The following is a 23606-nucleotide window of genomic DNA, read 5'->3' as shown; positions in this document are numbered from 1 at the left end:
GTTTGTTTCTTGACACTAATCTAAATATTATGTTTCTATTCACATTTTTATATCTACTTATTAGAGAGCCTTTTACAACTCTTCTTTCAGTTTAATGAAGTATCATTTACATAACTTTAGCCATCTTAAGTGAACAGTTTGATGAATTTTAGTAAATTTATAGTTGTACAAACATAGCTATAATCCAGTTATGGTATACTTCTATCGTTAAAAAAAATTATCTTGTGGGGGCTAGCACATGCATATTAATTAAGGCACTGGACTCCTACATGGTTGACCACTGTTCGAGTCCTAGACCCAGGAGCCTGAAACTCACACAGGGCATCTGTGCATGCATGTCCAAAATCCTGAAAGGAGAATGGAGGAGAAGAGATTATGGCATGGCCATCCCCTCAGGGGATGATTTCTTCCTTTCTGTCTCTCTGTCTCTTGTCTCTCTCTCTGGCAAGCACCTAATCCTCTATAACAAAAATCTCTCCAAAAAAAATGTCCTTCTGTATATTTTTAGTCAACTCCCCACTGCCATTCTAGTCCTGAACAACTAGTTATATGGTTTTTAATGGAATAACTAACTGCCTTTCCCAGAAATTTTATAGAAGTGAAATTATATCCTATTTAGTTTTTCTTACAATATTTAGGTTTCTGTAAGTAAATTCTTTGTTTTAGCAAAATGCTTTTAAGATTCATCCATATCGTTGCATGTTTTAGTAGTTTGAGGTTAATCCATATTGTTTCATGTCTTAGTAGTTCATTTTGGGACCAGCAGTTAGCATAATGGCTATGTCGCTGGATTCCTACGTAGTCGACCTCGGTTCGTGTCCCGGACCCAGTGGCTTAAAACTCACGCTGGGCACGTGTGCGTGCGTGCCCAAGATCCCGAGAGGAGAATGGAGGAGAAGGTATTGTGGCGTGGCCATCCCCCCTGGGGGGTGATTTCTCGCTTTCTGTCTCTCTCTCTCTCTCTGTCTGGTGAGCACACGCACCCTAAAGCTAAAACCTCTCCAAAAAAAAAAAAGAAGAAGAAAAAAGAAAATAGTTTGTTCATTTTAATTGTTAAGTAGAATAGCATTTTATGCATATATTTTGCTTATTCATTGATCAGTTGATGGATATATAGATTTATTCAGTGTTTATTTGTTTGACTAATGCCCTTGTGAACATAGGATTTCTAGTCTTTGTATGGGCATATGTTTTTATAACTCTTGAGTAAACATAGCAATAAAGAGACTGATTAATATGTGAGTATACTTTCAGCTTTTTAAGAAACTGCCAAATTATTTCCCAATGTGGTTTTATCATTTTACATTTGCATCAGCAGTTTGTAAGAGATCCAGTTTTTCTGTGGCCTCAGTAACATTTGGCATTGACTCTATTTCATCATAGCCATTTAATGAGGATACAGTGATATCTCATTGTGGTTTTAATTTACATGTTCTCTATGGCTAATTTTGTTAAACATTTCTCTAACCTGTGTTACTTGCGATTTAAGTTTTTTCTGTGGCAAAGTGTCTTTCAAATATTTTGCCCATATTTTATAATCGATTTGTCTTCCTATTGAGTTAAATAATTCTTTATATATTTGTGATAAAAATTCCAAGTACTTTTTCTCATTATGTGTACTTTTTCTTTTTCATTTTCTTAGTGGTATGCTCTAAAAGCAAATGTTTAAAATTTTTATGAATATTTATTTGCCAGGTTTTTCCTTTATAGATTAGATGTTTATATCCTCTCTAAAAAAATCTTTGATTGACTCAGTGTAACAAAGATTTTCTCCTGTGTTTCCATTTTAAAATTTTACATTTTTAACTTCTACATTTATACCTGAGAAATATTTTGAATGAATTTTGTATATGATATTAGGTAAGTATATAAACCCTCTATTTTAACTATTATGTATATTTTTGGCACATGGATATTCAAGTGTTTCTGTAACATTATTTTTGAATGACTATCATTTCCTCATTGGTTTGTCCAAGCATCTACACCAAAAATTAATTGACCACAAAATTAACATCATACTTAGTGGTGAATTACTAGAAGCATTTTCTCTATTCACGTGCAATATAAAGATACCACTTTGGCAATTGCCTTTCAATATTGTATTGACTGTTTTAGTTAAGAGTAATTAGAGAAGAAAAAAAATGAAAGATATTTAGATTGGAAAGAAAATTCTCTCTATTTGCAGATGGTATGATCTAATATATAGAAAATCCAATAGTGGGCCTGCTGGTGGCATGGTAGGTAGGATGGCTAGATTCCACATGGCTGCCTAGATGATTCAAGTCCCAGACCCAGCAGCTTGAAAAACATACTGGATATATGTGCATGCATGTCCAAAATCTTGAGAGGAGAATGGAGGAGGAAAGATTTGGTGTGGCCATCCCCTGTGGTTCTTTTTTTGCCCCTGCCCCCGATCTCTGGCTAAACACATATGCCCTAGAGCAAATTAATACAAAAGAAAGGAAAAAAAAATACTGAAGGAGTTCATAAAAAACCTATTAGAAATAGAGCCCAGCAGTTGATGTAATGGCTATGTCGCTGGACTCCCATGTAGTAGACCATGGTTCAAATCCTGGACCTGGTGGCTTAAACATGCCGGGTATATGTGCGTGCATGCCCAGGATCCTTAGAGGAGAGTGGAGGAGAAAGGATTGCTGCGTGGCCATTTCCCCCCTGGGGTGTGATTTCTCACTTTCTGTCTGTCTTTCTGGCAAGTGCATGTGCCCTATAGCAAAATCTTGCCAAAAAAAAAAAAAAGCTGATAGAATTAATAAAAATTTCAGTAAAACTTCATGTTACAAGATTAATACACTAAATTGGTGTTTCTATAAACTAACAACAATAAGCAATCTGAAAAAAGGAAAGATAATTTCATTTATAATTAATCAAAAATTTTACCATGGAAGTGAAAGACTCACACACTGCAGCTGTAAGACATTTCTAAAAGAGATAAAATATGTAAACTAATGAAAAGGCATCACATATTTTGAAATGAAAGAACAAGTAAGGTAATGATAATGTAACAACACTACCCAAAGCAATCCACAGATTCAGTGAATTCTCTTTCAAAATCCCGATGACATGTTTTAGAAAACTAGAAAAAAATTCTACAATTTTAACATAATCTTAAGGGCCCCTAAAGCCAAAACATACCCCTTTGATTGACAATTGTTAAAAAAAAAAAAAAACCAGAAAGAAAAAACGAACAACCACCAAGAACCAAAAAACAAAGTGTTTGTGAGGGCTTGGAGAAATTGGAACCCTTATTCATTGCAATGAGAATGTAAAATAATGTGACCACTATAAAAGAGTTTGGTAGTTCCAAAAATAAAAAATAGAATTGCTATATGATCTAGTAATTCTACTCCTAAGATATAACCCAGAGAATTAAAGCAGAGAACAAAGAAAGATATCCTCATAGCAATATTTTTCATAATAGTCAACCAAAAGACAATAAATCCCAAATGTTCATCAAAAGGTAAATGCATAAGGAAAATTCAGTGCCACATAACTGAATTATTCAGCACTAAAAAAAGAATAAAATTCTGATAGGTGCAACATGGGTGAACTTTCAAAACATTATGCTAAATGAAGTCAGTCCGATACACAAAAAATATTGTATGATTCCACTTATATGAGGTACCTAGAATAGGGGAATTCATAGACACAGGAAACAGAATAGATGTTACTAGGGTCTAGGGAAGGGAGAATGGGGAGTTAATGGGCACAGAGTTTCTGTTTAGGATGATGAAAAAGTTCTAGAAGTGGATGGTGGTGATGGTTGCACAATAATGTGATATACTTGTCGCTGACTTGTACCCTTAAAAATGGTTAAAATGGTAAACTGTAGGTTATGAATGTTTTACTGTGATAGAAAAAAAATGAGTTGACCACAAAATTGTACATTCTCCCTTCTATTCCGCTGATCCTACGTTTATTATAATACCAATACTACTCTGTCCTGATTAGTGTTTTGAAATCAAATGTTGTAGTCATTCAATTTTCATTTTTTTCTTGAAATTATTTTGACCAGTCCAGATTTTTTGTATATCCATATATGTCTTAATGTCTCCTTATCATTTTCTCTTAAACAATCTTGCTAGTGAAGGGTAGAAGTTGTATAGAATCTAAGATTAATTTAGATAACTTAGATGTAGAATTGACCTTTTTACAACATTGAGTCCTCCAACTCCAGGAAATGGTCTCTTTATTTTTTTAGATCTTTCAAGTCTCTTGGCAGTGTTGTGCAGTTTGCAGTGTTTTGGTCTTGTTCTTTTGTTAAATGCATTCCTGAGTCTTTTGATCTCTTTGATGCTATTATGAATGAAATTCTTTTCTTAATTTTATTTTCAGATTAATTGGTAGTATAATTAAATACATTTTTTATGTGTTGACATTGTGTCATGTGAGCCTGATAAATTAGTATATGTATGTGTACATGTATGTGTACGTATGTATGAGGCAACTTCAAAAAGTTCGTGAAAATAATGGAATTAAAGTATGAGTATATTGTGGAAAAAAAAGAATGAAATCCAAGTACAGTTTTTTGGCTTGTTTGCTTTAGTTTTGATGTAGGGTGTGTCCTCATTGGAGAGGGAGAGAGAGATATCACACCCCAGAGTGGATAGCCATGTCACAATTCCTTCTCTTCCATTCTCTTTTCAAGAGTTGCAGCATGTCAGCACATGCACTCAGAATGGTTTTTACACTGCTGGGTTCAGGACTCAGATCATTTAGTTGGCCATGTGGTATCCAGCCACCTTAACCACTCCAGCCACCTTAACCACATGCCACCAGCCGGCCCCAAGTATAGTTTTTTCATGATGTACATTATTGTGAACTTTTCAGTGAACCCTCATATGCGTGTATGCGTATATATGTATGTATAAAAAACCCAATATTTCACTAATATATTGTTTTAAGTAGCCTTAGATTTTAAAAATAATTTTGGAGAAGAAAAATAGACTATAAACACATACACATGTAGTGTCTAATATTTATCCACGTGTTGACCATTTCTGGTGTTCCTCTTTCCTTACCACAGAATCAGTTTCTCTCTATGTCATTTCCTTTTTTTTTTTTTTTTTTTTTTAGAGGTTTTTGCTTTAGGGCCAATTGGTTTTCCAGAAAGAAAAGACAGAGAGAGACAGAAAGACAGAAAGCAAGAAATCACCCCCCGATGGGGATGGCCATGCTGCCATTCCTTTTCCTCCTTTTGGGATCTTGGGCACGCACGCACATGAACCCAGCGTGAATTTAAGCCACCGGGTCCGGTGCTCGAACTGTGGTCGACTGCATGGAAGTTCAGTGACATAGCCATTACTCCAACTGCTGGTCCCAATCCTACTCCGAGTTCTACCAGTTTGTCAAAAATAAACGTTCTTCATCTGTTGTCTGCAGTTGGTTGACTCTGAGCTCCCAGAAAAGGTGATAATTTTGCCCAGTTTTGCATTGCTGAATTCTTTATGCTGCTGTAACCAGAAGACCCTAATTTGTTTTTCTTTTTAAAATAGCTTTTATAATTTTCTAATGGTTCTAATTTTGAATCCCATCTGCAAAAGGCACTTTTCCATTTTTTCTTAATCATCATCATTCTTTTTTTTTTTTTTCTTTTTTCATATTAACAAAACACAGGTTCATGAGTAGATCTTCCTCTTTGGTAAGCCTTGCCAGGTCAAAAAATGTTGGCCAAAGTGATGTGAATTAGAAGTGGGATGCATGGGACTCCTGGACTGTCCCATCAGAGGCCCAGGGCATGTCTCCTCCTGATTGTGAACTTAGTAGGCATCTATTTGGGACCATGTACACAAGGATAACACCCAAGGGATAGCAAAGCAAAATATAGAGTCTAGGGACCTGTCTTCATAGGGCTGCGCTCCTTGTGTGTGTGTGTGTTTGTGTGTGTGTGTGTGAGACACACACACACACACACACATACACACGTGCACACAATATGTTTCATCTACTATTCTTTGGCCATTTTTGCTTTCATCTAATCACCTGTTGACTAGAATCAGATACAGATCAGTATTCTTCCCATCATTTTTTCCTCTTGTATATAATTACTAACAATCCATACACTCATAATGCTCTTCTTTTACCAGAATGAGATTCCAATAAAGAATATATATATATGCTTGGAGCCCCCTTCAATCATCATGGCTGTGTGTTGTCTCATTACCTGGTTTGAATTTGAATAAGGAAAGCATCATCCACTTCTCTGTGTACTCAGGCGGCCTGCAGTGCCATTCCACACTGTTACTTCTGTTTGTTATTCCTATTGCACTTATCTATGTCTTGGTCAGTGTCTTTTGGCACTAGACTTAGGAGTTCCATGCAAGATTTATGTGTGATCACTTTTCCATTAGTATATGAAGACAGAATATAATTTTCCCATTAGTAAATATTATTTGTATTTACCTATTGTCAAAAAAGGCCTTTATAGTTCTTGGGATAGAACAATCTTATTTTGAGGGTAGAGAAAAAGAAGGTTATATTTACTAAAGAAATTACTTTATGTAGGTACACATATACTCACACGTGCATATATGTACATACACATGCTTGATCCTCAGAAACTCTAAAAATAAGACTATCATTCTCTTACTATACATGAGTAAAGCTTCAGAGAGTCCAATCAGTATTTGGCTGTAATTATACAACTATCATAGTTCCAAAGTTGGGATTTAAACTCCTGGCTCCCAACCGATGGATTTAATCACAATATTATACTTTTGTTCCTTAAAATCTACTATGGCATTTTGACCATTTTGGCAAATGAATATATGTGTATTTTCTCAGAATTCTAGTTTGATCTCATAAAGGGAAGGTTCAAGTTATCTCCTGCCCAGGATTTTATAATATTTATTTGTGAAGTGATGTTGAACCATCTAAACCTTCAGGTCTATAAAAATTCTCATTTAAATGCCAAACAGGTACTATTTATTTATACCGTGAAGCCAGACAAGATTATGGTTAGAGATGGTCATAGCAAGTAATGAACTTAAATGTTTGAAAAGAACCTGTGTATATGAAGAGCTTTTGTTGCCAAGGAAATTTTCATGTAATGCAAATCATTTTCTATACTCTCTGACATGGGACTGAAACATCTTTCTTTCAGTTATCCCACAGATATCTCACTGTCTTGGAAAATAGTCTGAAGGTCAATTTTGATTGCTCCAGCTCTAAAGTCTGTTGTGTTCCTGATGACATTCAGAGTTTTTATGTAATCACTAATATTCACCTGTAATTCAATTGCCTTGGATTTCAAGTATCTCTGAGAGTACTATAAATGAGGCAGTTCATGAATCTTTGTGGTTCCACTAACAAACAGGACTTAAGACCCTAAATTAGTCAACTGAAATGTTCGAATGCATTGTCCATGCTGAGACAGTCAAAGTGACCACGTCAAATACAACAAATTTCTGAATTAAAAAATGTGCGGTGTTATTTAGGAAATAATTCTTTCTGTGTATCATTTTGAAGCTTGCTACTCCTTTTGTCGTAGATCTTAAGAGGCATACGGACAGATGCAGTTGTAATATAACAATATAAATTCCAAGGAAGATAAAGATAAAACCCTGCTTAAATACTTTTCCTTAACAATATGATACTGATATTTTCTGCCTTAGAACTGGAGATACTGTCTTTTGGCAGCCTATGCATACTATATGGGGTTTTATATATTTCATAGTCAGTGCTCATGACATATTTTTTAAGAATTATTTAATTAAATTAATTAATTTATTTTAATTTGACCAGAAAGGGACAGAGTGAAAGAGAGAGGGAAAATGAGAAAGCAAGCTGCCAGGTCTGGGACTCAAACTGGAGTTGGCCATGTGGGAGTCCAGCGCCTCTAACCACTATGCAACTATCTGGCCCCTTGAAATACTATCTTAGAATATTATTTAATTGTTTTTTAAATGGAGTATAACAAGAGTACTAATGAATTAGCTATAGCTCTTAGTGGAAAGTCTTTGGTGTGCAAAATAACTTCACTTCGCTGGTCCACACTTCTCCACCATGTTCTGTCCTTCAAAACTCTGTATGGTCTGTGTCAGTAAGAACCTTGTCCTCTGGCTTCTAGTTAGTTGCCTTCAGCTATTAGGAGGAGCCTGCCAAACATCTGGCAGGTAGACTGAAAGGGGCATCAAAATTGTATTCACAAGAACTTGTCTCAATGTGGGAGTGCCCATGAGCCAACTCTGTCCCTTCAGGAGTGGTCAGGGGGAGGCTCTTTTTACATCCCTTTCTAAATCTGAGTTTGTCCCGATTCAGTGATGGGAAGGACAGCGTGCAGAGAGGAGTTAACATAGCAGGCCAAGGCCTGACTTCCAATTTTTAAAAAGGTCTGCTTACAAAATTGTCCCTTGACTGGCATCTAAGGACTTTGATTTTATAAGGTCCCCACCATCCCCAGAACTGATAAAAAATTATCACTGTTTAAATTCTTTTTCTCTAAGTTTACAAAATGTTATTTCTTTCATTAGAGGGAAAGAGAGACAGAAAGATAGGTACTCTTAACAAGGATCATTCCACAATCCTCCCACCTCTAGCCTCCCAGTCAGCCAGGGCCACAGACATGCCTCACTCCCAGTGTGTTAGAGTCAACCCAGGGTCTGTACCAGGCCTTCCAAGTGGCTACAGCATTTCACAGCAGCATCCTCCCACTTGTGCCATCAAGGCTAGGTCACTGTGCCTAAACTGTTATACAAACTATGTGGTTTATAAATAGCTGCTTTTCTTCTAGGAGTCAGAGAGTTTGGTACTTGCCAGACAGGCTGCCTACAAGAACAGTTCCCAGCAAAAACTTTGGACTCTGAGTTTCTAATTAGCTTCCTTGGTTGGCAACATTTTTCACATTTCTTTTTTAAAGAGAGATTTTTGTTTTAGGGCATATGTGCTTGCTGAGAGATAGAAACAGAACGTGAGAAGTCACCCCTTGCCCCAAGGGGTCTGCCACATCCCAATCCCTTCTCCTCCTTTTTCCTCTTGGGATATTGGGCACGCATGCACATGTACCTGATGTGAGTTTCCAGTGCCAGGACTCAAAACACAATCGGCCAAGTGAGGGTCCAGTGACATAACCATTATGCCATCTTCTGGTCCCTCCACATGTTTTGGTAACTTAGTGCTCAGGGAATGAAGCATGTCATTCATGACTCACTGGAAGAGGACTTGTGAAATGTGGGGCCTGGTTTCCCCTGGACTTCATAGATGTAACTGTTCCCCTTTGTTGAATGTATTCTATTACCTTCTACTGGATAAATCTGTGTAGTACTAAAAGCCTTACCAGTGAATCATTGGACTAAGGTATAAGATGGTCTTTTTGTTTTGTTTTGTTTTGTTTTTTGAGAGATTTTTGCTATAGGGCGCGTGCGCTCGCCAGACAGAGAGAGACAGAGAGACAGAAAGAAGCAGGAAATCACCCCCCAGGGGGGAATGGCCACGCTGCAATCCCTTCTCCTCCATTCTCCTCTCGGGATCTTGGGCATGCACACACACGTGCCTGGCGTGAGTTTAAGCCACCCAGTTCGGGATTCAAACCACAGTCGACTTCGTGGGAGTCTAGCGACATAGCCATTACACCAACTCCTGGTCTCCAGGATGGTCTTGAGGAGCCCTGACGTAGTTGTAGAGCTCTGTAGTTACCATACCTAGATTGTTACCTGATTTCTTTTATTAGGCTTTTCCAAAATTTGAGTCTATTTTCTATTTTTCTCCAAAGACCCTAAGTGAGTCACTCAGTGACTTCATGTATTTCAAATAAAAATTCTGAAAACTATTTCCTATATTCATTTTCCTACATGATTTCAACATTTTTCCTAGAGAAAGAACTCAGGGTGTAATAAATGTGTGTTCCTCTGACATCTTATTCAGTAAGAAAGTCTGGTTAGATTATGCTTTTCTAAATGGACGCAAGGTTGTATATCTTATTTAAACCAGAAGGGTAAACTGGTAGTTTGTTCTTTAAAAATACTTCATTGTTCTTTTTCTATTTTACCTTGTTACAGTCTGAGGGGAAATGGAAAAGTATGCTTACTCTCAAAAATAGAGCAATTAAGGAAAATCGACAGTGATGCAGTGATAAAAGGCAATGTTTTTATCTTCTATATTAGGCTGTTGAAAACATTATTAGAATTAGACGAATGTTCTTTTGTGCCTCATCAGCCATCTAGCCATAAAAGCACCTCTAACAGGTGTTAGTATACTCACATAATATATTCAAATAGTTTCTTTATAATATTTAGATGATTTAACATCCACAGCTATTTATGTCAGATATTTTTTACACTATATTCTGTGAACCAAGATGAGATATCATGTTTAATGGAATGGAAAACTTCCTCTTAAAAATTCCCAACTTATGTTGCTTAAATTTCAAGTTTCAATGGAACTTACGTCAACTTTTAAATTAACTAAGTAGAAAATAAATTATGCATCCTTGAGTGGTTTCTCAAAAAATAAAATAGTCAAAGAAATGCTTAATATAAACTATTGTGCTGGGTTCTTTTTTTTTTCTTTTTCTAGGTATACTTGTGTTAGCTGCTTTGACCTACAAATTTGTCGTTGCTTATAGATAAAAAGCTTTGTTTTAGAGAACCCATGATGTGTACCCTGTGTTTATTAATGTCCTGGTAAACCACATGTCTACTTGATAAAGTAATCCTGCAACAGAAAGACTTCTGTGCTGGGTATCTTACTTCAGTTAACTTCTGTGTTTATCGATTGTTTTTGCTAATAAATGCTCTCTCCATTGTAATTTAGCTCCATCCCAGCAACCTCCACCCAAAGGACAAGTGCAAAGTTCTTCTGCTATCAATCTCTCCTGGAGCCCACCTGATTCTCCAAATGCCCACCGGCTCACTTACAGTTTATTCAGAGATGATGTTGAAATCTACACAACTGACGATCAATACCCGTACAGTGAGTTTCAGGGTTTGGTGGTGGTAAGATATTATATTCTGGGAACTGATACATTAGTTAAGTTCTTTGACATTGAGGATAAATGTTTTTTTGTGGTTTCTTCTCCCTAGCAGTGTTTTAAGCAGAGAGAGAATGTCAAATTTCACTAGTAATTAAAGAAATGCAATACAAATGAAATGCTTGTTATTTGATAAATACTTAATGCTTATCAAATTCTCAAAGATTAAAATAAAAATGACCCAGCAAGCATTGATGGGATTGTGGGGAAAGTAGAACTTTTATGACTGCTGGGGTATTTGAGTGGGTTCATTGGTAACAACTTCTAACATGCAGTGAATCATTAAAATGTAAGAAAGACCTTCCCCCTTTTTGGATACCATTTGATTCCACAAACCTCCTCTAGAGAGTTTATTGCAGGTGAACAGTCATAAATGGAAACATAATCACAAAAGATATTTGGACACGTAGTCTTTCAAAATGTTGGAAATGATTCAGAAATTCAAAAATTTTTCAATAAATTATGGTACATGGTGTAACAGAATCTGACACATTGTTAGATAAATTGTAGGCTATTTAGCCTATAAAATGACACCTTATTTAATATATCAATGAATGGAAATGGTCATGAGATATTAAGATATTAAAATAATCTGTGAATTGTAATGTTTTAATATAAAAATATTAGACTCACAGAAATGCATAAAATATTTCTTTTGTAATAGATTTAACTTTTAAAATGATCAGGTTAAAGAGGAGAACTTCTAAAATTTAAAAAATTCTCAGGTTAGAGAACAAAAAAAATTAAAGCTCTGGAATAAGAGCACTAACATTCAAGCAGATAATGTAATTTTAAAAGTACATTGTTATTTTCATGGAGATAGGACAAAGCAACCTAAACTTAAATTGAAAGAGAAAGGATATGAACAAGCTCTGAAAGCTGTCTTTGCATCTGTAACTTTTATGGATATTCTAAAGGAGCTTGTGGAGATCAAAGTGTTGGAATTCATTGTCTTTGTTGTGTTTCAATTTGCCAGAAACCATATGCACTTACCAAGGGAGGGAAGAGGGAGAGGGGGAGAGAGAAAGAGAGAGAGAGAGAGAAATCAAAAAGGTATACCCCCCCACCCACCCCACCATGGGACATGATCCTTGAGTGGTTTCTCAAAAAATAAAATAGTCAAAAAATGCTTAACATAAACTATTGTGCTGGGTTCTTTTTTTTTTTCTTTTTCTAGGTATACTTGTGTTAGATGCTTGGACCTACAAATTTGTCGTTGCTTATAGATAAAAAGCTTTGTCACAATCGCTTGTCCTCCATTTTCCCTTCCTTTGAAATTTTGGGCACTCATGCGCATGTGTCCCACATGTTTTTTAAGTACTGGGTCGATGGGTCCGGGACTTGAATTGCGGTCAATTACTGGGATCTAGCTACCGTAACTGTCAACCATGGGCTGGCTATGTATCTATTATCTTTCAGAACATTAGATCATTTATTTGGATGCTTCAGGTATATTTTTCCTACGTACGGAATTTAAAAAAAAGAATAGGAATTTTTATATTCTTCCAGCTCTGTTTTTTCTGTTTTTTTTTTTGTTTTTTTCTTCTTCTAGTTTAAGAAACTAGTTTAAGAAATTGTGGAGTAATGATTACACTTTGCATTTCTGTTTTGTTCTCTTTGTTTAATATTCAATTTTCCAAAATCTAGCTTAACATACTTAATTAGTTAGAAAAGCACATAAAGCTATGTCGAAACACTGAAGTTTTTTAATCTTCCTTTAAATGGTTAGGAGGATGCCTTATTTGAACATATTAATTGACTTTAAAACCCTTGCATAGTGTAGCAGCTTTATTTCATGTATATAATAGTTTACATTTTGCATCCCGTTCCATATGACTTGCATCTGAGCCTACTTAGGTCCACCCCTTTCTCTTACTCCAAATGTCTCTTCAGTATTCCAAGTCTTCTTTGAAGTTAATGGAAACTCTGAACTTCATGTTGCAGATTGCAAAGGGAAATGAACATCTGTCTACATCTGCCACGTTGGCAAAGCATCCTAAAAACCTGCTACTAGAATGTTTATTTTCTTCCAAATATCAGCATGATCCAGGTGTCCTGAAACTTAAACTTTTGCATTAGAGGAAGAGAGGAGTTATAAAAATATTGAAAATGATTTTGAAGATGACAGGACCACTGGTTGAATTATTTCTGAAGTCGTGAATTAGGGTCACCCTATTTTCCATACGGCTTAGTTCAATAGCAGAATTAAACTCAAAACTGTCAGCGGTGAGCTCAATCCAGAGGCATGTTTTCATAGTAGCACATTGTGATTTATTTTATAGAAAATTCCATTTGAGTACAACACTACGGCTCTTTTTTTATGATTACACTAATATGGAATCCAAATAACAGTTTCTTACATAATAAATGTGTATTCATTCACTAATCAGACATTTATATAATCCTATTAAATAGGGCATTATTTCCTAAAACCTTATTTTTCATTAAAAAAATGCCACTTCTGGCATTTCTTGACAATCACTATAATTAATGATGTGAAAATTATCTGCATGATGGCATTTGAACAGTAAGAACAATTGGTTAACACTGTCAGAACTTTGTATCATTCTAATAATACCCTCATGTTTATTACTCTGTTTCCAGTGCGTGGCTAGAATGTGTAATATGAAAAGGAAGCACTACTTATATTCAGACGGATGAACACAAATCTTTGGGTTAAAAAAAGACATTTGGAATTATAGGTGGAGAATCATTGAACTTTTCAAAGAAAATTAATAGTGTTGTCTTCCAAGCATTTGATCACTTGGCTGAGACCATTATAGAATTCTTTGTTAGAACAGAAACTTTTCTTAGCTGACCTGGTAAACTGAGATTCTCTAAGACAGCAGTTTGCATCCTTAGATTATGATACACTAGTATATTATTATCTTTAAAACCTTCAAATTATTTGTTATTAGTAATAGCTCACTTACAATGGTGGAATAACTTTAAAGTTTCTGAATAATTAGCTTTTAAAACATCCTAAAGTGTATTCAATGTTTCCCTTAAATAAAATTTCACACGTTTGCATCCTCACACACTTTCAGCAAAAAAGTGGAGAAGTCAAGTTAGCACATTGGAAATGATCAGCCCTTAATATTATCTCCGCAGTACCTCCAATCTGGGTGGCTCGTGTGTGTCTTATGTGTCACGGGTGTGGAGAGAGGGGCTGTTGGATGGCATAGCATTCTTTTGTAAGTTTTGTGGGTATAGAAAACCATCATTAAATCATGTTTTATTTTCTCCTGTTTGAGTATGGAAACAAAGAAGCACTAGACATAATAGGCAGATGGATGATAAAATATTGGGTCTTGGGAAAAGTCATGATGCATTTTTGCATAGAAAAACATAGAAAAAAATACGTCGTCAATGTTTCCCTTAAATAAAATTTCACATGTTTGCATCCTCACACACTTTCAGCAAAAAAGTGGAGAAGTCAAGTTAGCACATTGGAAATGATCAGCCCTTAATATTATCTCCGCAGTACCTCCAATCTGGGTGGCTCGTGTGTGTCTTATGTGTCACGGGTGTGGAGAGAGGGGCTGTTGGATGGCATAGCATTCTTTTGTAAGTTTTGTGGGTATAGAAAACCATCATTAAATCATGTTTTATTTTCTCCTGTTTGAGTATGGAAACAAAGAAGCACTAGACATAATAGGCAGATGGATGATAAAATATTGGGTCTTGGGAAAAGTCATGATGCATTTTTGCATAGAAAAACATAGAAAAAAATACGTCGTGACTTTTCCAACAACCCAACAAAATCACCTTCATTACTGGTGAAAAACAAATTAGCAATACGCCTTCTCCTGCAGGAAGAAGATGAGAAGGAAAGTTGGGCTGATCTAAGTGTGCTTTGCTCCCCCGTCCACCCTACCCCTGCCCTCGGCCACCTCACAGTCAGTTGTGTTTTTCGTCCTTTTGGATGGTGAGAGTGAGGAGATGGCTGTTCAGTGTCAGTCTAGGAAAAGTTCTTCCATGGGGGAAACTAGAGGAGAATTATTTCTATATAATTATTTCTGCATGTAGTAATGGCTTATATCACTTAGAGGCAAGGATGTGGTTTTTAGAATTCTAAGCAATAACGTATCTTAGTAAACCCTTGGATTTAATTTGTACCTATATTATTCATTTCCGTTTTTATGTCATGGTCATTTATTGTCCCATACTGTATCAAGAGATCAGTGTACAAGTGGTAGGGTGATTCAGTTAGGTTTGAGAAACAGAAGGGATCAGACTAAAATACAGCGAGTAGATAAGAAAGAGCACAGGAGAAAAAATGACAACGGACTGTGTTGGTAAGACTCTTAACATTCTTTCTTGGAAGATCTGACATGTATGGAGAAATGACTCATTTGTTCAATAAAATTTTATGCAGTAGTTACTCCAGACCACGGACTGTACCAGCTACTAGAATAAAATGATAGAAGGAACAGTTCTCCTTATTGACAAGAGAGATGATTAAGTAAACCAGTTACAATAGAATATGTTAAATGATGAGTCAAAGGAAACCCAAAGTATTAAGAAAGCATGGTTCGGGGACCAGCAGGTGGCGTAACTGTTACGTCGCTGGACTCCCAATGAAGTTGACCACAGTTCTAGTCCTGGACCTGGTGGCTTAAAACACACTGGGTGTGTGTGCGTGTATTGCCAAAATCCTGAGAGGAGAAGGAGAAGCTACTGTGGTGTGGCCATCTCCTCTGGGGGGTGATTTCTCACTTTCTGTCTCTCTATCTTTGGCAAGTGCACATGTCCTAAAGTAAAAATCTCTCTTAAAAAAAAAAAAAGAAAAGAAAGAAAGCATGGATTGGGTTGATAGTGGGGGTAAAGGCTGGTTGGGACAATGACAGTGATTGAGAACTATTATAAGTTTCATAATGAGGTGCCATGAGCTAGATTAGGTACTGTCGTAGAAGAGTAATTCTTATGGAAGAAATTGTGTCTTAAAAGACATAGAGGCATTGAGAAAATAAAGTGTTCTGAGGAGACGAGCACTTCCATGTGACTTGGGGGGATGGTACATCAGGGTGAGGGCCACAGGCCAGTGCAGGTATCAACCAAGCTTACAAATGAGTGCTGAGGCAAAGTGTGGAAATGTCACCCTTGAAAGTTCAAAAGTCTTCAAATAAGAGAACAACTTTTCAAATTCGGAGTTAAAGTTGGAGAAAATCTTTATCCTGACCAAGGAAAGCAACTACTTGATTTTTTGTTGTTGTTGTTATTTGTTTGTTTGTTTTGTAGAGATTTTTGCTGGAGAGACAGAGAGACAAAGTGAGAAATCCCCCCTGAGTAGGGGAGCCATGCCACAATTCCTTCTCCTCCATTCTTCTCTCAGGATTTTGGTGCACACACGCACCTGGTATGAGTTTCAAGCCACTGGGTCCAGGACTTGAGTCACTGTTGGCAATGTGGGAGTCCAGAGCCTTCACCACTATTGCCACCTGCTGGCCCAAGAATACATTTTCTTTTAATAATCTGATGCTAAACATACTTGGGAAGAAAGAAATTTGTGTACTTGATTATTGGCATTAATGTCTCAAAAGAATCTCACACTCTTCTAGTGTAATAATTTGTCTAAATAGTAATTTTGTTTTGGGCATGTATATCATAACAATGGTATATCCAATTAAGAAAGTTTAAAAGAAAAAAAAGTTAAGCCTTAAAATTTCCTCATTCTAGCACAATGCTTGACTTTGTTTTGGAAAATGTCAAGTGTACACACTATTTCATTTTATTTTTGGACATAGTTCTAAATGGCCTTCATCACTGTGGTTTTAAATAACTGTGTAATGTTATTATCTTATTAATGTAATAGACTAATGCTAAGATGTTATAATCCATCAAGAAGTTCTATTTTAATTTACTTAAATATTTTCCTATTATAAATAACATGTAAATAATTTTACATGCTTCCCATGGAAACGTTTCCTAAAAATTTAGTTAAGTGCCATGGTCTCATAAAGTATTTCTTCTAGTGTATGCATATACTACTTATCAATGTATCATCTCCAATTTCACACCCACTCCGAGAATGGAACTGGAGCCTGTAAACATTTCTCTTTTGTCACAAGCACAGTGTTACATTTTGCCAGTAGGAAGTGTGGCCAAGACCCAGAAGACCACTTAACACTTGATGGCCAGGGATCCCGGGTACCACACCTAGACAGATTTCTATCCCCTTAGCCCTAGAATTCCAAAGGGCATCTTTCCTGGGTACCATTCCCATGAGTGGTAAGTTCTACAATACACATACCAGAGGACAACGTGTGGAAATCCCAGTAAATTCCACTAGTGGGCACCTCCAGGTGGGCAGCTTCCCAGGGCACTGCAGAGTAGCTTCTAGTGAGTCCAGGACATAGCTCCAAATCTCAGAGGCGTTCCCTGGCACTCTAGAGGGTAGTTTTCCGGTGAATTCTGAGTTATGGTGCCTTAGGCACTACTTAGGGCAGGTTCCAGGGAATTTGGCCTTCTTGGAACCTCGACAGACTTTTCCACTGTCCAGTGAGTCACAACTGTATCTTCTTTGATGCGTATGGATCTCAGCCCTGGAGGAGTTTTCCAGATATGTTCTTTCCTTGGGTATTGTGCTGAACACTAAGGGTCTTAAATTTCTCTATTCTTTAGAGTTTTTGTACTCTTTAGGAGTCAAGCCATATTCTAAACAATTCTTTTTTTTTTTTTTTTGGAGAGGTTTTTGCTGTAAGGGGCGGTCTTTGGAGAGGTTTTTGCTATAAGGTGCGTGCACTCACCAGAAACAGAGAGAGAGACAGAGAGACAGAAAGTAAGAAGTCACCCCCCCTTGGAGGAATGGCCACACCACAACCTCTTCTCCTCCATTCTCCTCTTGGATCTTGGGTACGCACACATACATGCCCGCCGTGAGTTTAAACCATCAGGTCTGGGACTCGAACTGTGGTCTACTATGTGGGAGCCCAGCAACATAGCCATTACACCAACTGCTGGTCCCAGAAATTATTCTTTATACTGAATGTCCCTTCCACAAATAGTCTGTCATTTCTATGTCCTGACTGGACTCAGAAACTGCTCAACATATTTTCATGAAGAATTTGTAATGACATATGTAACAGAATGGCAAAATTACCTTTCACTCAGATATTTACTAGTGTTGTTTGGTCTTCAATACTCCCCTCCCTCAACCACAATGATGACCTTTGGGGGAAGGCAGCTTTCCTCTGGCCCTTTGCAGAAGGTCCATCAGAGGATGCTGGCTCATTTATGAAGCACAGCTGGCTAGATCACACTCTTGGCATTCTCATGACATCAGTTTCTGATGCATGAAGCTGATGAGCACAAGCTCATTCTCAGTTTGGTCAGGTCCTCACGAACACTTTACTAACTTAAACTTCCTTAAACTCTTAGTACTGCTTAGAACTTTGTAAGATTTTTCCCTCCATACCCAACTTTTCCCCTCGTATCCTATATCCAACTTTAACACTGTCAAGGGACAAAGGTTTATCTTGCCCCAGTCACAGAGGTCCCACAGTACATCCCATAGTAGGTTCTCAATACGCATCCTCACTATTCAGGAAACCAAGAAACTCTGTGGATTAAAAATCAGACTCCAAATACTTAACTATTTGGTTGTCAGAAAAGTCACGATGCATTTTTTCTGTTTTTTTTTTTTTTTAATGCAAAAATGCATCATAACTTTTCTGACAACTCAATATTTCATTGTAAGCATGAAATATGCTGGGACTTTGGTATTAATGTAGGGACCCCTGCATAGCCGAACTCTCCTCCTTGCTCTCAAGAGGCTCCAGATGGCAGGCACTCTGGTGCTTGTATGTTTCATAGCCCTATGACGTACTTACTGTCCTTTTAGAGAATGCAGAGTTTCAGGCACATGTTTGATCATGTCCACCCTCTGTCTTTTTTTTTTTTAATTTTAGCCTCTTTCATCCTTATTCTCTTTGCTCTCAAGTCCTTTATGCATAGAAATCCTTCTTACGCAGAACAGCTTGTGTGCAAATTCTCCTTTGCTGATAACAAACATCTCTAATTAGCAGCTTTAAAACAATACAAATTTGTAAATTCACACAACTTCTAATGGTCAGGGAATCAGGAGAGGTTCTGGTCCAGATGTTGGCCAGGTGACAGAATTGGCCCCAGGTGGTGGTTTGCTGACCCTTCGTCTAGTGTATTGCTACTTAACAAGCAAACCATTTACATAGAGGAAATAGTTATTTCTGACTGAGAGAAATGCAAAAAGTCTCTCTTAGGCCTTCTATCAAAAAGACAGTATAGGGGACCAGCAGGTGGCATGGTGGTTAAGGTGCTGGACACTCCCACATGGCCGACCAGAGTTCGAGTCCTGAATATGGAGGCTTGCTTTCTCACTTCTCTCTCTCACTCTCACCCTCTGTCTCTCTAGTCACATTAATAAAATGAGTGAATGAATAAATAAAATTAAATAAATATTTTTTTTTAAAAAAAGATAGTATAAAGAGCGAAATAAGAACTAAAACTTCTACGTACTCTTTTGAGTGAATGAATAAATAAAATTAAATAAATTATTTTTTTTTAAAAAAGATAGTATAAAGAGCGAAATAAGAACTAAAACTATGTACTCTTTATTATAAATGGCACTTTTCTTACATTATACTAAATAGAAAAAGTAACCAATATTCATTTTATTTCCATCTTAAATACAGAAAACATATACTTATTCAAAACAGGGGATTGGGAGTGTTAAATAATATACTGAGAAAGCAATTAGAAATGATTATCAATTTGTGGAATACAACTATTGTTTTTTCTTTTCATTTCAGATACTCAGCACTTCTTAGACACTTCCCTGTCTCCGTATACCTCATATTCCTACTACTTAGAGACCAAGAACATGCATGGTTCAATAAGGAGTGCAACCGTCACTTACAGGACAAAACCAGGGATCCCACAGGGAAACTTGAGCTTAAGTTATATCATTCCTGTTAGCTCAGACTCTGTGACCCTTACCTGGACCGCACTTTCAAATCATACTGGTCCTATTGAAAAATATATTGTGTCCTGCACTTCTCTGGGAAGCGTTCAGCCATTTGTTTCTTATGAAGGTCAAGAAACTTCAGCTACCATCTGGAATCTGGTACCATTCACCAAGTACCATTTTTCTGTACAGGCGTGTACTAGTGAGGGGTGTTTACACAGCATGCCTGTTACTGTGACAACAGCCCAGGCATCTCCCCGAGGGCTGAGTCCACCTGAAGTTCGGAAAATCAGTTCCACAGAGCTTCATGTAGAATGGTCTCCACCAGCAGAACCAAATGGTAAGATTTTAAGCTAGATTTCCCTTTCTTGGGCAAGATTTGAGTGAGAATCTGGATATCTGGAATTGTGCAACAGGAGTCTAGCAGTTCTCATTTTTATAGCTGCACGATTGTCTTGGTTTATGGAATAAGTGTATTTCTGCTAATCTAATAACAAATTCCATTCAATTAAATTGCTCCTTAAAAGGCTAATATTATCTTTGCTCTTAATGACATCTGCCACAACAGAAATGATGTTTATAATTTGAAATTCACTTATGAAATGCATTATATTTGACTGTGTCACAAGTTAGGGCACCCAGAAGCAGTAAATTTTCTCTTTTGAACCAAAAAAGGGTATAATACAAAAAAAGGTATATAGGCTAGCTGACTCCATTAAGTTAATTTTTGTGTTCATATAATTGAACCCTTGATTATATGGGCCAGACACACATTCATAGAGTTTTAGTAATTTATATCATGTGTATAGCATGACAGGACCTTTCCCTAGATGTTTTAAGTTACTTGGTACAACTGGGTAAAAATTAACCATAATATTTAATGCAAATAGGGATTATGTTAAATAATTAAATTAAAATCCCTAAGTTTAAAAAAATAAACAATTAGGAGATAAAAGAATCAAATTCCTGGGACCAGCAGTTAGCATAATGGCTATGTCGCTGAACTCCCATATAGTCGACTGCAGTTTGAGTCCCAGGCCCAGTGGCTTAAACTCACACCAGGCATGTGTGTGTGCGTTTCCAAGATTCCGAGAGGAGAATGGGGGAGAAGGGATTGCGGCGTGGCCATCCCCCCTGGGGGGGATGATTTCTCGCTTTCTATCTCTCTGTCTCTCTCTGTCTTTCCGGTGAGCACACACACACTATAGCAAAAACCTCTCAAAAAAAAAAAGAATCAAATTTCTTAAAATAGCTAGCCATTTTTAGTAGAAATTATGACCATTCCAAAAATAATTTATCTGTGATAAACTACAGCTATTTTGTGTTTATACACTGTCCCTTTGGGTTTAATTTCTTTGTGAATGTGACTTTGATAGAATTAATATTTAATAGTACTTAATCATATTTAGTATATTCATCTACTTATTAGTTTGTTGTCTTTTAAGTATCTGTCATCTAGATTGCTGAAGAAATGGACAGGTGGGGCCACTAAGTGGGGTAGTGGTTAAGATGCTGAACTTCCACAGGACTGACCATGGTTTGAGCCCTGGACATGGCAGCTTGAAAATCATGCCAGGAGCATGTACGTCCATGCCCAAAATCTTGAGAGGAGAATAAAGGAGAAGGGATTGTGGTGTGACCATCCTGCCCCGCCCCCGGGGGTAAATTCTCACTTTCCCTCTCTTTGTATCTCTCTGGTGAGTTCACATTCCCTATGGCAAAACTGAAAAAATAATGAAAAACAAAGCAGTAATTTAGTAGAAGAATAATGAAAAACCACTGTTTAACTGACCTGTCCCCACCTCATCACCCAAATAACTCCTTTGATAAATCACCTTAGCTTGCTGTTTAACTTTTCCAGGAATAATTATAAGATATGAACTATACATGAAAAAATTGAAATATACTGAAGAAAATGTTTCTGAAGAAAGTCGAGTGTTTCAGAGCAGTGGCTGGCTCAGTCCTTACCTGTTTACAGAATCGGCCAATGAAAATGCATTAAAACCTCCTCAAACAACTGCAACCATTACTGGCTTGGAGCCATACACCAAGTATGCATTTAGAGTCTTAGCTGTGAATATGGCTGGTAGTGTATCTTCTGCCTGGATCTCAGAACGAACAGGAGAGTCAGGTAAAGATCGATGCTTTGAGCTCTATTTTTAAATCCCCCGAAAGAAAGTGCTTCCTCAAATTAACGTCAACAGTGCTAAAGAACAGTTTGAAAAACAAGAATTATAAAGTTATATAAGCCGAGGAAAGATTTAATATATGGATTTGGTTACATAAATAACTCAAGGTCATAGCATCCTTGCAGTGTTTTAGGGGGAAAAGTAACTGCTTTAGCTCTTTATTCATGTGGAGGGCAGGATGACTTAACTATATAGTCTTTGGGGAATGTTTTTCCAAAGATAGCAGTTGGTTTTTCATCTGGAAGTGGGTTGGACACACATCTCATCTTGTTCCATATTCTGCACAATTTTGGTTCAGTTAAAAGAAAATATTACCAGTGTCACGAATATGTTTTTGTTTTTATTTATCATCCCAAACAAAGAGTTTAGATACTATATCATACATAATGATAGGACTCTAAACATCAAAATCTGTCATCACAAGTGTGCTCATAAACCGCAGTATGGTAGGGAATAAGAACAAGAATTTTTAATTTTCTTAAGGTATCTTGATTATTTCACTTTAAGGAAAGCGTAATATTTCCTTCCATCTATTCTTTACATTAGAAACTTCGTATTTCATGAGCCCGAAGGGAAAAAACACAAGTTCATTGTTGTTTGAATCTGTGGATATTCAAAGAAATCTCAAGTCCTTATCTAACTTTGATCTGTTAGAACTTTAGAGGATGAGGGCAGCTTTAGTTTGATGTCCAAGGGAATCATTTCATGAATAAAATGTGCATTGTGCTTGAGCATCTCTTAATGACTATCAGCCATCTTGGACAAATAATAGTGCCGTGATAGCACAAGTGATGAGGCATGGCATTCTGGAAGGGGAAAATCAAGGTCAGAAATGAAAAGTAATGGGTGAAACTGCAATACTGGACCCTCATAATCGTACGGGTCACTGGCTAATGAAAGTGCAATGAGGTCCTTTGATAATACACCTTTGGTTAGCACATTTAAAATACATATTAAGATCTCAAGGATGGCAGGGGGGAAATATATGTGTGTACATACCCAGAACATTTCATTCGAGATGTATCAAAAACTTGGATCATTTCTTTGGGGTTATTTAGAACATTTTAGATTTACCTCTTTCTGAAGAGCAATATTCTCCCAGCTATGGCAGCTTGACTCAAAGAAACATTTCTTTACATGAGAAACTCTTACAGCACTATACATTGTTTTAAATTTTGTAGGCTAAGACAGACTTATTCCATGACTTCTTTCCAATACTTATAAGAATATTGTTTCCTCCCCAGTTTCCCACTGGTTATCTTTATGAACATAAGCAATATCTATAAGATTTTTATTTTGAAAATGGAAAAATCTTAACCCATAATATAAAAATGAAAAATAACTTTGCAGATGACTTTTAAAAAGTGAATAACTTTGCATATACCAATGCATTCTTTATTTTCTTTCAAATCGGAATGTTTTAAAGAGTATAGGGTATTTCAGAAACTAGAAGAACATAGATGTGTGAATTCAGTTTGAAACTTATAAA

At 36.7% G+C, this 23606-nt stretch overlaps 1 protein-coding gene across 1 annotated transcript in view; it reads left to right on the top strand.

Annotated features, from left to right (window-relative positions):
- USH2A (usherin) overlaps positions 1 to 23606 on the top strand; it is an 819384-nt gene that overhangs the window by 195755 nt on the left and 600023 nt on the right. Inside the window, exons 15-17 of the mRNA XM_006155854.1 lie at positions 10768 to 10926; positions 19774 to 20268; positions 21790 to 22059. Coding sequence (XP_006155916.1) covers positions 10768 to 10926; positions 19774 to 20268; positions 21790 to 22059 — 924 coding nt within the window. The remainder of the gene's footprint in view (positions 1 to 10767; positions 10927 to 19773; positions 20269 to 21789; positions 22060 to 23606) is intronic.

This window comes from Tupaia chinensis, unplaced genomic scaffold (genome assembly GCF_000334495.1).
Source record: "Tupaia chinensis unplaced genomic scaffold, TupChi_1.0 Scaffold000473_1, whole genome shotgun sequence".
Lineage (NCBI taxonomy): Eukaryota > Metazoa > Chordata > Mammalia > Scandentia > Tupaiidae > Tupaia > Tupaia belangeri.
The sequence above is the reverse complement of the archived record's forward strand: the minus strand, read 5'-3'. Positions and strand labels throughout refer to the sequence as shown.